The 13,438-nt window shown below is 35.3% G+C and overlaps 2 protein-coding genes across 8 annotated transcripts; both read left to right on the top strand.

The window, feature by feature from the left end:
• Window positions 1–719: 719 nt before the first annotated feature.
• LOC142536938 (plastidic glucose transporter 4-like) lies at window positions 720–7,934 on the top strand. Of its 6 annotated transcripts, none has more exons than XM_075642394.1 (16): window positions 720–914; window positions 1,348–1,518; window positions 1,731–1,808; window positions 2,031–2,283; window positions 2,851–2,965; window positions 3,193–3,260; window positions 3,866–3,998; window positions 4,080–4,179; window positions 4,264–4,376; window positions 4,938–5,031; window positions 5,150–5,303; window positions 6,094–6,240; window positions 6,322–6,395; window positions 6,920–7,008; window positions 7,104–7,218; window positions 7,540–7,934. In XM_075642394.1, the coding sequence occupies exons 1-16, from the start codon at window positions 834–836 to the stop codon at window positions 7,720–7,722; spliced, it is 1,968 nt and encodes a 655-aa protein (XP_075498509.1). In that variant the 5' UTR covers window positions 720–833; the 3' UTR covers window positions 7,723–7,934. The 6 variants fall into 6 exon arrangements, with proteins under 6 accessions (XP_075498509.1, XP_075498510.1, XP_075498511.1 ...); XM_075642395.1 differs by having other exon boundaries at window positions 1,348–1,500; XM_075642396.1 differs by having other exon boundaries at window positions 721–914; window positions 1,348–1,479.
• A 1,073-nt stretch (window positions 7,935–9,007) lies between these two features.
• LOC142536939 (delta(7)-sterol-C5(6)-desaturase-like) lies at window positions 9,008–12,305 on the top strand. Of its 2 annotated transcripts, none has more exons than XM_075642401.1 (3): window positions 9,008–9,346; window positions 10,892–11,197; window positions 11,798–12,305. In XM_075642401.1, the coding sequence occupies exons 1-3, from the start codon at window positions 9,127–9,129 to the stop codon at window positions 12,088–12,090; spliced, it is 819 nt and encodes a 272-aa protein (XP_075498516.1). In that variant the 5' UTR covers window positions 9,008–9,126; the 3' UTR covers window positions 12,091–12,305. The 2 variants fall into 2 exon arrangements, with proteins under 2 accessions (XP_075498516.1, XP_075498517.1); XM_075642402.1 differs by lacking the exon at window positions 9,008–9,346 and adding an exon at window positions 9,390–10,541.
• The last annotated feature ends 1,133 nt before the right edge of the window (window positions 12,306–13,438 follow it).

Here is a 13,438-nt window from a genome sequence, read left to right on the forward strand (position 1 = left end):
TTTTCAGATCTAAACCAAAATAATTTTCAGATCTGAAACCGTATCAAAATATTTTCAGATCTGAAAACATATCAATATATTTTCCAGATCTGAAGTCATATCAAAAAAAATTTAAAACAAAATTTAATTTTTTTTTTCAGATCTGGATCCAAAAAGTATCCAAAAACTTTAAACAAATCTCAATGATTCAAACATGAATGGCTCTGATAACACTTGTTGGGGAAAACCCATAAACCGTAGAATCCATCATGATAAATCATCAAGAATTTGACTGAAATCTTAAGCGGAAGCGTACCTGAAGCCATAATCCTGAATTGTTTAGAACGTGTCTTGATCTTCCAGATCTACGCGCTCTTTCTTTGAGAGAATCCTTTAGTTTCTCTTCAGAACTATTTTCTTAATGGGGGAGAGAATAGTGAAAGTGACAACGCGAGATCTGAGGACCATGACCCATATTTATAGATAATGTTTACCAATATCTTCTGATATTTCTGTTTTAGCCCATCATAAAAACAGAAATTACACTTATGTCTCTACACATTAAAGGCCCACAACCCATTAGATACATTAAAGCTCAATAACCCGAACCATTAATTGATCACTTTATTTTGGGCTTAACTTAATAGACAACCCACAGCACATAATTATTCACATATAAGCCCATATAAATAATTGATCCAACACTCCCATCTTCTCCCCAGAATTCGTGGGCGGCTGTTGGCGGCGTCACCGATCGCTCCACCACAGGTGGCGGGCAGTGCCACGGCGGGTCTACGGTTCTCCTTCCTTAAAATGGAGGAGTAATCTGACACCGACTGGGTCAAGTCGTCAGGATGGAGGACCCATTCGGCCTTTTTGGTGGTGTTGTGAAGCTTGGATTTTCCTGGGAATTGAATTTCACCTGCTTCTGTGGGGTCAGCACCGTTCGATTTTGAAGCGTTTGATCCCTTTGTTTATATGAAGTTTGTTGGAATACCAACTGTTTCCAGGGCCGTAGTTTTTTAAAAAATTGACCTTGAGCTGACGATCCAATAAATCAAGAAAATTGGTCAAACCAACATTTTTGAAATCGTTTATCTTAATTTGGTCTGTGATTACTCCATAACATTTTTTTGATATGGTTTCTTTTAAGATATACAAAAATGTTTATCTTAATTTGATAATGTGATTACTCCATAATATACTGATATGGTTTTTTTTTTTAAAGATATAAGTTTGTGTGATCATATCTGAAATAAATATATTTTTGTTATTTAAAAAACATTTTATATAAATATCCCATTCATTATGCAATAATATTATATGAAATTCATTATGTTTTGTACTATTTGGCAAAAAATTCTGCAGTTTGCTGCCACATGCAGCACAGCAAGGCACTTATCCATCCATCTGCAACACACAAAATCTATTCCCCGATTCTCTCTCAACTCAGGCTCCCCGACGAGGCGTCCACCAAAGCGCAAGTCGCGACCAATTCGATTAAGGATCCAACCCTTGCTCGTATCATTTTTCTCCGACGTGTGCTGTCCAAAAAAATTATAAAATTTAATGATTACTAATTAAGAGTACCGGACAGTCTATTTTGAATGTGGGATAAGGATAAGTTTTATTTGAATTTCGAAAATAAATAGGAAAATGAAAGTTTGAAATCTCCACCGATTTCGTTACTATTAACGATTAAGCAAACAGTCACAGTTGTTTCCTTCTTCTCACTTGTCGTTTCTCCGCAGGCACGGAGCCCCCGAAGTTCATCCGCCAGGGCACGCTTCTTTGATCGTTCCAACACAACCGCCATCGATTCAAAACTGGTAAGAGTATGGTGCTAATTTGTTGGATTCTGATACGATTTTGTGTGTGTTCTGTGGAATCTGCATTCACCGGTTTTTGGTGGATGAGTTTATTTTCCTTTGATTTCGCTATTTAATTACGGCGTGACTGGGATTGAATTAGAGTTGCGTTTTCGGTGTACTTATTTTACTCTTTTTGTTGACTTTCTTAATTGTCCTAACTCCTAATCAAAGCGTTGACAGGTCAGTTCGTGGAAAATGCAAGCTTCCATTAAATCGGGCTATGGCCTTCAAAACCGCAGACTTTTTTTGGGAGTGAGTGATTATGGGAAAAAGGACTCGGCGTTCCCTGTAATTGAAACTCGACTTCCGATGAGTAAGCGGACTGGTTGCTTTGGATTTAGGATCGGTTGGGCGTCAATGGGAGCGAAAGGAAGTGTTGAATCCGTCTTCGGATCATCGACCAAGTTCAGATCAGTCAGGGCTCAAGCTTCTGGTTTGTATTTTCGTATTACACGTTAGAATTTCTTTTTACTTTTAATCGACTGTTGTTTTCATTCATTCGAAAAAATATAGTCAGCGAGGGAATTTGGCAGCCTTTTCTGGATGAATTGGAATATTTTCTTTAGTACATGTTCACTCTTCAAGACACCGTACGATTCACTTGGTGCGCTGAAATTTGTGATGCGGTGATGGAATGTATTTTGCACGTCTTAGTTGGTTTCACTATGCCTAGTGACGTCATTATTAATTCCCAACTGTTGACATTTTATTCTTGAATTTTATGGGGATGAAATTTCGGAGCACTTAAGCTTTGTTAGTCGTCAATTATCAAGTAATCACTATTGTTAAACTCCATTTTGATAATACATCACCAAATATGTGCTGAGTTTTGATACTACTAATCTATTTTTAATAAGTGTATGTTCTCATTATGTAATTTCAAATATTTCACATATATTTTTTTTTTACAATGTTGAGTAAAAGTTGAAGCTTATTTTTGTGGACATTTATTTATGTATTAGATGTATGATTAATTATTTTATATCCTGTCGAGCGACAGAAGGAGATGTTGAGGATGCTGCATCTGCCAAAATCCATGTGAAATCATCTGGATCAGTGCTTCCGTATGTCGGCGTTGCTTGCTTGGGAGCCATTCTTTTTGGATACCATTTAGGGTATGCTTTTTTTTTTTTTTTGCCTTTCCTTTTTGCAAATCTGATGTTTAGGAGTACCTGACCTTGAGCTAGAATTTTAAATCAGTAGAAATCCACTTCAGTTGTATTCTTATTCTCTTGGTCGTTGGTTGGATGTTGATTGATTGGATGTTTATTGACTTGCTTTTCTATTATATTTCTGAAAATTATGTTTTTATGTACTACCGACATACTCCACTCTTGTTCAGGGTTGTTAATGGAGCTTTAGAGTACCTCGCTAAGGACCTTGGGATTGCTGAGAATGCGGTGTTAAAAGGCAAGTTGTGTTTGATCTAACTCTTAATTTTTAGGTATATTTGCATTGTTTAGGAAATGGACAATTAATTCGAGATGGAATCAAACCGAATCTTGCCCATATATTTGAATTTCAGAAAATCACTTACTACGGGGATAACAGAGCGAAAACAGTGGAGCCTTTAGCCAGTCGTTTATCCAGTGTCCCGTGGCCAATCATCAAGTATTTTTTGGAAGAGTTTTGGATAGCAAACAAAACTATTAGTAAAAACTATTGTCTTTTTTGTTTCCCTCGGCCTTGGAAGTCTGCCGGCTTGCAATTTTTCTGTTCACGTAGCAAGAAGCAAGCACATTTCTTTGTTAAAGAAATGAAAGGATTTTCCCCTTCATGTTAATTGTATTCATTGTCCAGGTCTTCTTCCAAATGATCTTTAGGTGGATATAAACTCGCATAGTTTTGACCTGACTGTTGAGGAGACTCCTTTCCTTTCTATCCAATATTCAGGCAAAGTTTTTCTGGAAATGAATGATTTGTATTTATCTTTGGAAGCCATAATAATTTTGTCCAGTGGTTACTATTTTAGTACTTTCGGCATGCATATTGTTATACCAATGTTTTTTATGTAGGCTGGGTTGTTAGCACTCTTCTAGCCGGTGCCACTGTTGGTTCATTTACTGGGGGTTCGTTGGCTGATAAATTTGGTCGAACAAAGACCTTCCAGTTGGATGCAATCCCACTTACTATTGGAGCATTTCTTTGGTCTGTAGTTGGGATGGAGGATGTTTTGGATTTGATAAAGTTATTAGAATAACTGTGCCTAAACTGCCTCCTTATTTACAGTGCCACGGCTCAAAGTATAGAGGCTATGATAATTGGCCGTTTACTAGCTGGAATTGGGATTGGCATATCATCTGCTATTGTCCCACTTTATATATCTGAGGTACATTTGTTTCTCACCTTTTTCTATTTTCTGTCTTACTCAAATGCATTTTGTTCTTCATCTTACCTTGGTTTCTGCCACTAGATTTCACCTACCGAAGTTCGTGGCACACTCGGGTCTGTAAACCAATTGTTTATTTGTGTTGGGATTCTCGCGGCTTTGGTAGCTGGATTACCTTTGGCAGGGAATCCTTTGTGGTATTTTCTCATTTAAATCCTTCTGTATCGAAGCTGGATGATCACACATATTACTTTCCACAGTTCCACCAGATACATCAAGAATTCTTGAAATGCCTATGGTTGTCTCCATGGGAAATAGTCTTATATCTTTTTTCTTGAAATTGCCTTAAGAGTCAATAATGATTTGGCAAGTTTTTTGTGAATCAAGTCTGAAACCTACATTAGTTTCGTGTATAACTATCTTATGTTTTCATATTATATCGCTCGTGGGCCTTCAAGTTCAGCTGGTTTTATTTGGTTTTGAGTGAGTGAAAATTGTTTATTATTGGATTGTATAATGTAAGGTAGCTGAAGAAGGATTTGATTTCTTTTCATTGTTATATTATAATATAATGGAGTGTCGGCATAGAGGATGTGAATAATTTTGTCTATATTGAATACAAGCCTAAAGATTCTATACAATATCATGACGATTTTGGTCTTCTATCATTTGTTTTTCATGAATTTTTCATTTCATATTTTAGCCTGCACTTACATTGCCTGATTATTATCTTACCAAGCATCTGATCCATGTATCAGGTGGAGGACAATGTTTGGTGTGGCGCTTGTTCCATCTATGTTATTGGCCCTTGGAATGACATTTTCTCCTGAAAGTCCACGATGGTTGTACCAGGTTCGAAACTTCAGTATAGAAAAACTTCAGATCAACACATTTCTATATTTTTTTTTGTGTATCTGAATGGTTCTTCTTGTTAATTGATGCTTGATGAGGACCTTTTCTTTTTGTACAGCAAGGAAAAATTTCTCAAGCAGAAACGTCTATTAGGAAGCTATATGGAAAAGAAAGAGTTGTGGAGGTTATGAGTGACTTGGATGCTGCCAGTCAAGGTTCCTCTGAACCAGAAGCTGGATGGTTTGATCTTTTGAGCCGTCGTTACCGAAACGGTATATCTTTTGTTAACAAGTGGTTTCCTGACCCCACCAGCATTTAAAGATGCATATGTTGATGAACATGCATTTCCGGGGAAGAAGAAAGTGTAGAGAAAAACTATCCCCCTCTTTATGTTTGACTTTGTTGATTGTTTGTCATGTAAAAATGAAAAGTCAACGCCTCACAAAAAATCCACACATCCAAAATTTGTTAATCATAAATGGCCACTTGAACTCAACCATAGTAAGTTTAGATATGTTTGGACCATAGTTCTTCATAAGTGTGTTAACTTCTTTAGCACCATAAAACGAAGAACAATGGCTGGAAGTGTCAAGACTATTTGCTGGTGAACTAACTGCGTTTCAACTCTGGTTTCATTGACTCATCGATCTCCTCGTATTCTTCTTTCTCTTATGGGCTATGACTTACTCTCTTGGGATATATGTATTGTATGTCTGAGTTGGCTGATTGCGACAATTTGAGGGAACTGAGACATATAATTCAACTAATTTGGTGTGGATCCCTACCTTTTTCTGTCTAATATTCCTTCTTTCAACGATACATTAGTTTATGCCCCTTTCTTGTTGTAGGTGGTTTTTGTACTCATTATAGAATTATATATGCATCATAAATGAGGGCTTACAAATTTTGGTTGTATTCTATGTTGTTCGATGCGCTCGTAAATATAATTGAACAGTTAATGGGTGACCATAGTTTGGTTTCTTTTTGTCCAATTTCGTGTGAGCTTTTGTTGAAACATATAGTATCTCCTTGAAAGCAATACTTTTTCATGTTCCTCCGCAGTTGTCAGTGTCGGTGCAGCTCTCTTCTTGCTGCAGCAGCTTGCTGGGATAAATGCAGTTGTTTATTATTCGACGGCCGTGTTCCGTAGCGCTGGAGTTGCTTCTGATGTTGCTGCTAGTGCTCTAGTTGGAGCGGCAAATGTGTTTGGTTAGTTTTATTTTGGAGGTTTTGGGAGTTTTATGATTATATTTGCCTAGCTTCCCTCACATGATTCCAATCGTTTGTTAGGCACAACTATTGCATCTTCATTGATGGACAAACAAGGAAGAAAAAGTCTTCTGCTTATAAGCTTTTCTGGAATGGTAAGATTACATTTTGGATACTTGATAGTAAAAGGTATTATTTGTAAACGTTTTAACTAAATTTCATGTCTGAGGTCTCAAAGACAAAAAGGATGATGCTTCTTGTGATAGGTGAAGACATACTTTAATCAAGAGGAATATACTCCACGAAAACATCATTTAGAACAATACCTTATCTTGAAGTACTGGCTTGTTTTGCCACTGAAATTATTTATGTCTGTTGAATTATCAGCTCTTTAACTGTATTTTTTATTTCCAAGGTAGGACTCGTTTTGACGGAATTTAATCTTATAAAATCAGCAATTTGTAATGTTATGAAGCATCAATGGGACATTTCATTAAATGTCATCGGTCTACATTGCTCTTTATCTTCAGACGAATGCTTAAAGTTTTGGAAAAACTTTTTACCTCTTCAAGGGACTTCAAACCTCTGTCTGGCCCACTGTACCTGTTTACTATGGATTGAGTTTTTCATTTATGGTTATTATAATCACTACCGATAACCAATTTGTGTGTGTTCGAAGGCCGTTTCTATGCTGCTACTCTTCCTGACCTTCACTTGGAATGCTCTGACATCTTATTCTGGAACACTTGCTGTCCTTGGCACTGTTCTGTAAGTTGTTAAATGCCCATAGTTCAGGTTCAGTTTCCATCTTTGTAGGATTGTTTCGTCTTTAATAGTATCGTATTGTTTGTTCCTTTCTGCAGTTATGTACTGTCCTTTTCTCTTGGTGCTGGTCCCGTACCTGCTCTGCTACTTCCAGAGATCTTTGCCTCTAGGATCAGAGCCAAAGCAGTGGCATTGTCTTTGGGCATGCATTGGGTAAGAAAATCTATGCAATTTGTCCACCACCAACTTTCTGCACCTCTATGTTTTTCTCTTGTTACATTCAATATCAACTTATTTTCCTGAATAAATTTGTGCACCACTTGAGACGGATATTGAAGAATTTCAGATTTTACAAGTGAAGTAGGCATTATTTCTGTAACCTAATACCGAGCATTATCTTATAATTGCTTCCTCAAGAAAAAACATATTGAGACTTCAAATATATTTCTTAAGATTTAAAGCAAATTAATTGAATCTGTTTATGTGTTATCAACTCGGTTAATATGATGCTTCCTTTGTTTCTCTCTCGCGCAGATATCCAATTTTGTGATCGGCCTGTACTTCTTGAGCGTTGTAAATAAATTCGGAATCAGCACAGTGTACCTGGGATTTGCATGTGTTTGTCTTCTGGCAGTCATGTACATAGCCGGTAATGTTGTGGAAACGAAGGGCCGATCTTTGGAGGAAATCGAGCTTGCTCTGAGTCCGGCTATCTGAGTACGCTATTCATGTATCTTACAGCTTCGTCTGCAGTTATGGGACAGGTTTGATTGATCATAGTCTAATTTCCCCCATTTGGTATCCTTTTCTTGGATGAGGAAGACATATTTGACATCTTGACATGGCTTTTCGGACAGTTCAGTGTACATTAATTTGTTTTTAGTTTGAACTTGTAGTAATGTCTCTTAACCAATAATACCCTTATAACTTACCCTTATAACTTGAATAAAAGACACATTATTTAACAGAATTAAAGCTTATTTTGTCTAAAAATATGGATATAATTATATTTATTATATGTATCTTGTTTATATTTAAAATTTTGATAAATAGTTTTTATTATTATTTCAATATATATTTAAAATCTTTAGAATTTTAAATATATTATTTATACATGATATAAAAATTTTCGGTTCGATCATTGATTAAATCGGTTTGAACTATTTTTTAAGATAAATTGATTTGATTTAGAACCGGTGTAATTAACTGAATCATTTTTTTTTAAAGATCGATCTAGTATAAAATATTGGTATATAAAATCTAGACAGTAAAAAAAAAACATGTCCGCTATCTATAAAAGAACAGCACGTGCAAATCGAAATAAACCCCCAGTTGATCACCTTTTCCGTACACGTATATTGGAAATTCTGAGACGAAATTAATTTTGTCCTTTGGCATATTTCGTGTGAGGTTTTGTTTCTCACTTTGTATGCTTTGTAAATATACAAGGGGAAAAGATTGAAAATTCTGGCAACTATACATTTATGAAAATTTCCTACTTCCGTCGGACATCGCATCACATCCCGAATAAAGGTGGGAAAAAATACGGAAGTTTCGCTATATCGAGATTATAATATCGAAAAATACTGAACTAATGGTATATCGAAGATTTCGGTACGATACGGTAACAATATCGAATTTTTTGATACGATAACGGTCTGTAATTTGAAAATTTTGGTACACAAAACTTTTTAATTCTAAAGGCAAATGTTAATTATCTTTAATACAAACAAAAAATAGAGATTTGTTGGGGCATAATTCAGAATATAACATATGCATATTGAAATTTGCAAATAAAAAAATTCCTTTAGAAATCCTCAACCCAATTTGAAGAATTAAAATTATAATAAAATACTTAAATTTGACTACAAAATCAAATTGAATTCTCCATTTTACTCGTATGACAGCAAGAAACTTAAATCTTACCGAGGGTAAATAGGAGATTAGGCAAGATTATGCTCTGGCATAAGGTAATTTGCTCTGGCAAAGTAAAACCTGAGGATCTCACTAGTACAGTGTATTAATCTCTCCCTTCCACATAATTTTTCTCATTATCATTAGCAACAAAAAATCTCCGCCGGTGGTCGGGACACGAGACGCCGGCACCGGAACCGAGGTCTAATGAAGGAAGATTACTTGAAGTTGTTCGTGGAGGAAACCTCATGGTACAATGACATCGTATTGGGTTCAATGCTTCCGGAGAAGTGGTGCGCTGCATTACCTCACTTCTACAGAGGGTGGCTACGGAACTACGTTGGAGGCACTTTGCTTTATTTTATCTCTGGGATTTTGTGGTGTTTCTATATCTACTACTTGAAGCGCAATGTTTATATTCCCAAAGGTACTTTTCTTTTTTTATGTTTCAACTTTACACTGGTTATAATTTTTTCATGGACTTTTTTTTTTTCTTTTTTTCTTTTTTGGTTTTCTTAATTTTTTTATTCGATTTTGTTTATCTACCTTACCTGAAAATCAAAAGTTTCCATTTTGTAAAGGTTTTTTTTAATATATGTATATATTTTGGGGTATAAAGCTTGTGCCGATTTTGTGCAATAATGGTGATTAATGCGTGGTTTCTTGCTTTGTTTTGATTCTTTTTCTTGAAGAGGCGGATGGGTTGAGGGTGTTTCTTTGTTTAATCTGCTGCCTATGTAGTTCTGCTCAGTTTCACTTTTGCTGCTTAAACTTGGATCTGAATATATCGTCAACTGTCATTTGAAATTCAATTTCTGAATCTTTTCCGCTACACAGTAGTAAACACATGTTCTCGATTGTGATACCTGGCATATAATTATTTGGATTTTTTGTTGATTATTTGAAGTAATTTTTGTATCTACTGGATTTCGTTCTCTTACTGGCCTTATCTGCGTCATGAATCTTGTTAAACTTTTGAACCAATTATTGAGATGTTGATAAAACTAACCAGGATCATTCTCTGCATTCAAAAAATCTGCTGAGCAAGTTTATCAAGTGACATGAATGGTTTCTTTATTTTTGTTGAAACTGTCATTTCCCCAAAAAATATGTGTGGAGCATGTACTCTATTCTATGTTATTTTCTTTGATGAAATATGTCCCATGTTCCAGTTGGCTGTCCCAATTTTATCCATAGCTTAAAGTTATTATGGAACATATCAATGGTAAATGATGGAAAGTTAAGGCTCTTCTCTGCATGTTTTATTTTGGAGCACTGTAATGATGATTTGCAGGCGCTAGATAAGAGAGTCAGGTTCTTAAGGTTCTCCAAATTACTCTGGTGTTTATCACGTCAATTGCTTCCACTTTTTGTGTGCATAGAACTGAATTTAACTCTCATTCAAAGTTGTGTTGTGATTTATTGGCTGTGTAAGATTAGTTGTGAAAGTAGAAATCAAGGGGAAGATCTTATCCAGGTAAACGTGATACACCTTTCACATGTAATTTTTTTTGAGATTTTATTTGATGTTTTTCTAAGAATCCAGGTTTCACCCTGCAATTACATTAGATGGCTTTCCTCGTGCCTGTTATTTTGAAGTTATTTGGAGCCAGGTTCTTAAGGTTCTCTAAATTACTATAATGTCTATCATGTCAATTGGTTCTGCTTTCTTATGTGTATAGCTAAATTTAACTCTCATACAAAGTCACGTTCATTGGCTATGTGAGATCCCTTGTGAAAAATATAAATCAAGGGGAAGATCTTATCTGGGTCAGTGCGATACACGTTTTGCTTGTAAAATAATTCGAGATTTTGTTTGATGTTTTTCTAGGAATTCATATTTCACCCTGCAATTACATTAGATCGCCCCTCGGCTCCGCCAATTTTTGGGAACAAATCTTGAGACCAGTATATAAATTCTTAATTTAACTTGGTGTAAGGAATGATGTCCATGATAACCTGTTTTTTACAGATTCCATTCCCTCGAAAAAAGCCATGTTTTTGCAGATAGGAGTTGCCATGAAAGCCATGCCATGGTACTGTGCTCTTCCGACAATATCTGAATACATGATTGAACATGGATGGACAAAGTGTTATTTGAGGATATGTGATGTTGGGTGGATTCCTTATCTTTGCTATACGATTATCTATCTAGTAATAGTGGAGTTTGGGATTTATTGGATGCACCGGGAATTACATGACATAAAACCGCTTTATAAGTATCTTCATGCCACTCATCACATTTATAACAAGCAAAATACACTTTCTCCCTTTGCCGGTAAGTTCTTGTTTATTTTGTCTTTCATATCTCCTATTAAGTCTTTCAATGAAATAGCCACACTCGAGTTATGCAAAGATCGTGTGTAATTTATTTTTTGCATTTTTGGTCTTAGAGAAATTACACAAGGAATAGACTTTGAGTCTTTGACAACATAAAAACAATTTAGTAAAATATATTCAAAATTTTTATATATTTGTCACTTTACAATTTTCTCGCAGATCTCTGTTGAACATGAGTACACGAGTTATAATGAGGCAAACTTTAGGATTTGTGACCTTTGTTTTTGCCTGGTGTGTTTATAGATTGAAGTTCCTGTATTAAGTAAAGGATCTTAGACATAATTTAAAATGCATTCAGTTTGAGAACTTCGGAGTACATCATCATTATTGAAGACAGCTTTTGAAAAGAGAATTTGCAATTTACTAATGAGTTCAGATTACATTTTCTTGAATCGTTTGATCTAACACACCCTCATTGAATTATGCATAAGAAGCAGCCTCTGTATGTGTCTGCTGATTATATTTTCTTTATGTTTATCCTTGGAAATTAACACTTGTTCATCAATTGGATACTTATTCTTTATTTTATTTGGAATAGGTCTGGCTTTTCACCCGCTCGATGGGATATTACAGGCGGTACCTCATGTCATAGTTCTCTTTTTAGTACCAGTGCATTTTACCACACACATAGCACTTTTATTTATCGAGGCCATATGGACTGCAAATATTCACGACTGCATACACGGGAAACTATGGCCTGTGATGGGCGCAGGGTACCACACAATTCATCACACCACTTATCGCCACAACTATGGCCACTACACAATATGGATGGACTGGATGTTCGGAACTCTTCGTGATCCAATGGAAGATGAGGCCAAGAAAATGTAACATATGCAGTGTTAGTCCTCTATGTACTTGTGTATTTGGTTTGTGCTTCATTCGGTTGTATGACCATGATTATGCTATATATGTAAATTTTACACATGGTAGATGTTCAGAATGGAGGGGTTTTGATGTTCTTGTAATAAGTCGCGACACGATCATCTCTATATTCAATCTCTATCACCTGCAAGTCGAGCTTTTGATGCATTTTTCCTCATTGAGTTTTGAGTCCATTTTTTCACGACTCTGCGATTTATGGCCAGCTTGTTGATGTGAGCCTATGGTCGGTAGAGCAAAACGTACTAGAAAAAACCTTCCACTGAAAATTATCTGAATCAGCCGTTGTTGGATTCCATCTGTTTTTCAGGATTTTAAACCCAAATTGTAGAATTCATGACAATGTTTGGTTTTGTTTTCAGAGAAATATGCTTAGTTTTGTTTGGAAATTTTTTTTTTTTACTGCAGACATCAAATAACACGAGAAGATTGGATAAAATTACTTTTAAACTTAAAAAATATTTAGTCAACTCTCTTTAGTTGTGAGGATGAAAGGTATGATGTGGATCGGTTTCTCGCATATTTATAATTTGCCCAATCCATGAGGTACAACCACATGCAACCACATGATATGAAAGTTTTGAAAAAAATTTAAAAATATCTTATTCCCTTTGGTCGAATAAAAAATTCCCTCGAGTGTTACATTGTACAGCACAGATTGCCCACATGGATTTATGACATTCTATTGGATGCTCAGGCACATTACATCATTCCTGATCAAAGATTAATTTCTTGGATTCAAAATTTAAATAGAAGGAGGTTTTGCATATAATCTTACATATTTCAAAACAGGACCTCATTTTTTTCAAGTGTCCCATGTATTGGACTATGCCTTTGTTTATAATTTTTTAAAATTGTCCTATACGTTTGCTTATATAAAGAATATAGATAAAAAAAAGTTGACCAAAGTCATTTTTTAATACGGACGAAAGATTTATCATCTATATGAGATTAAATCATGAGTTATTGTGAGGTAAAAAAAACCGAATCTAAAATGTCCATAGCTGTTCCAAGTGAAATACCGGCAACTCCAATTTTTTTAGACAGAACATATTTAATACCAAATATAATTGCGAAAAATAAGACCGAAACTACAACATAAATAAAAACTACCGAACAATCAAAATATCAAGTAGTTTTAATAAAGTTTTGTTTCATACATTAGTACAAAATTTATCATAATCAAATCTCTTGGAGAATTTCTAAAAAAGGTCGGCATTATTTCTTTTACTTTAATATTTATCAAAAGAGCACAATACCCCCACTCCCTGTCTTCTTCCTTGCTTTGATGCTGGTC

This window comes from Primulina tabacum, chromosome 2 (genome assembly GCF_025594145.1).
Source record: "Primulina tabacum isolate GXHZ01 chromosome 2, ASM2559414v2, whole genome shotgun sequence".
Classification (NCBI taxonomy): Eukaryota; Viridiplantae; Streptophyta; class Magnoliopsida; order Lamiales; family Gesneriaceae; genus Primulina; species Primulina tabacum.

Coding starts and splice junctions, on each gene's coding strand:
- LOC142536938 (XM_075642394.1), top strand. CDS start 834: ATGGAGGACCCATTCGGCCTTTTTGGTGGTGTTGTGAAGCTTGGATTT. Junction 3,261..3,865: donor TGAGAATGCGGTGTTAAAAG/GCAAGTTGTGTT, acceptor TTTTTTATGTAG/GCTGGGTTGTTAGCACTCTT. Junction 5,304..6,093: donor GAGCCGTCGTTACCGAAACG/GTATATCTTTTG, acceptor GTTCCTCCGCAG/TTGTCAGTGTCGGTGCAGCT.
- LOC142536939 (XM_075642401.1), top strand. CDS start 9,127: ATGAAGGAAGATTACTTGAAGTTGTTCGTGGAGGAAACCTCATGGTAC. Junction 9,347..10,891: donor CAATGTTTATATTCCCAAAG/GTACTTTTCTTT, acceptor TGTTTTTTACAG/ATTCCATTCCCTCGAAAAAA. Junction 11,198..11,797: donor TACACTTTCTCCCTTTGCCG/GTAAGTTCTTGT, acceptor TATTTGGAATAG/GTCTGGCTTTTCACCCGCTC.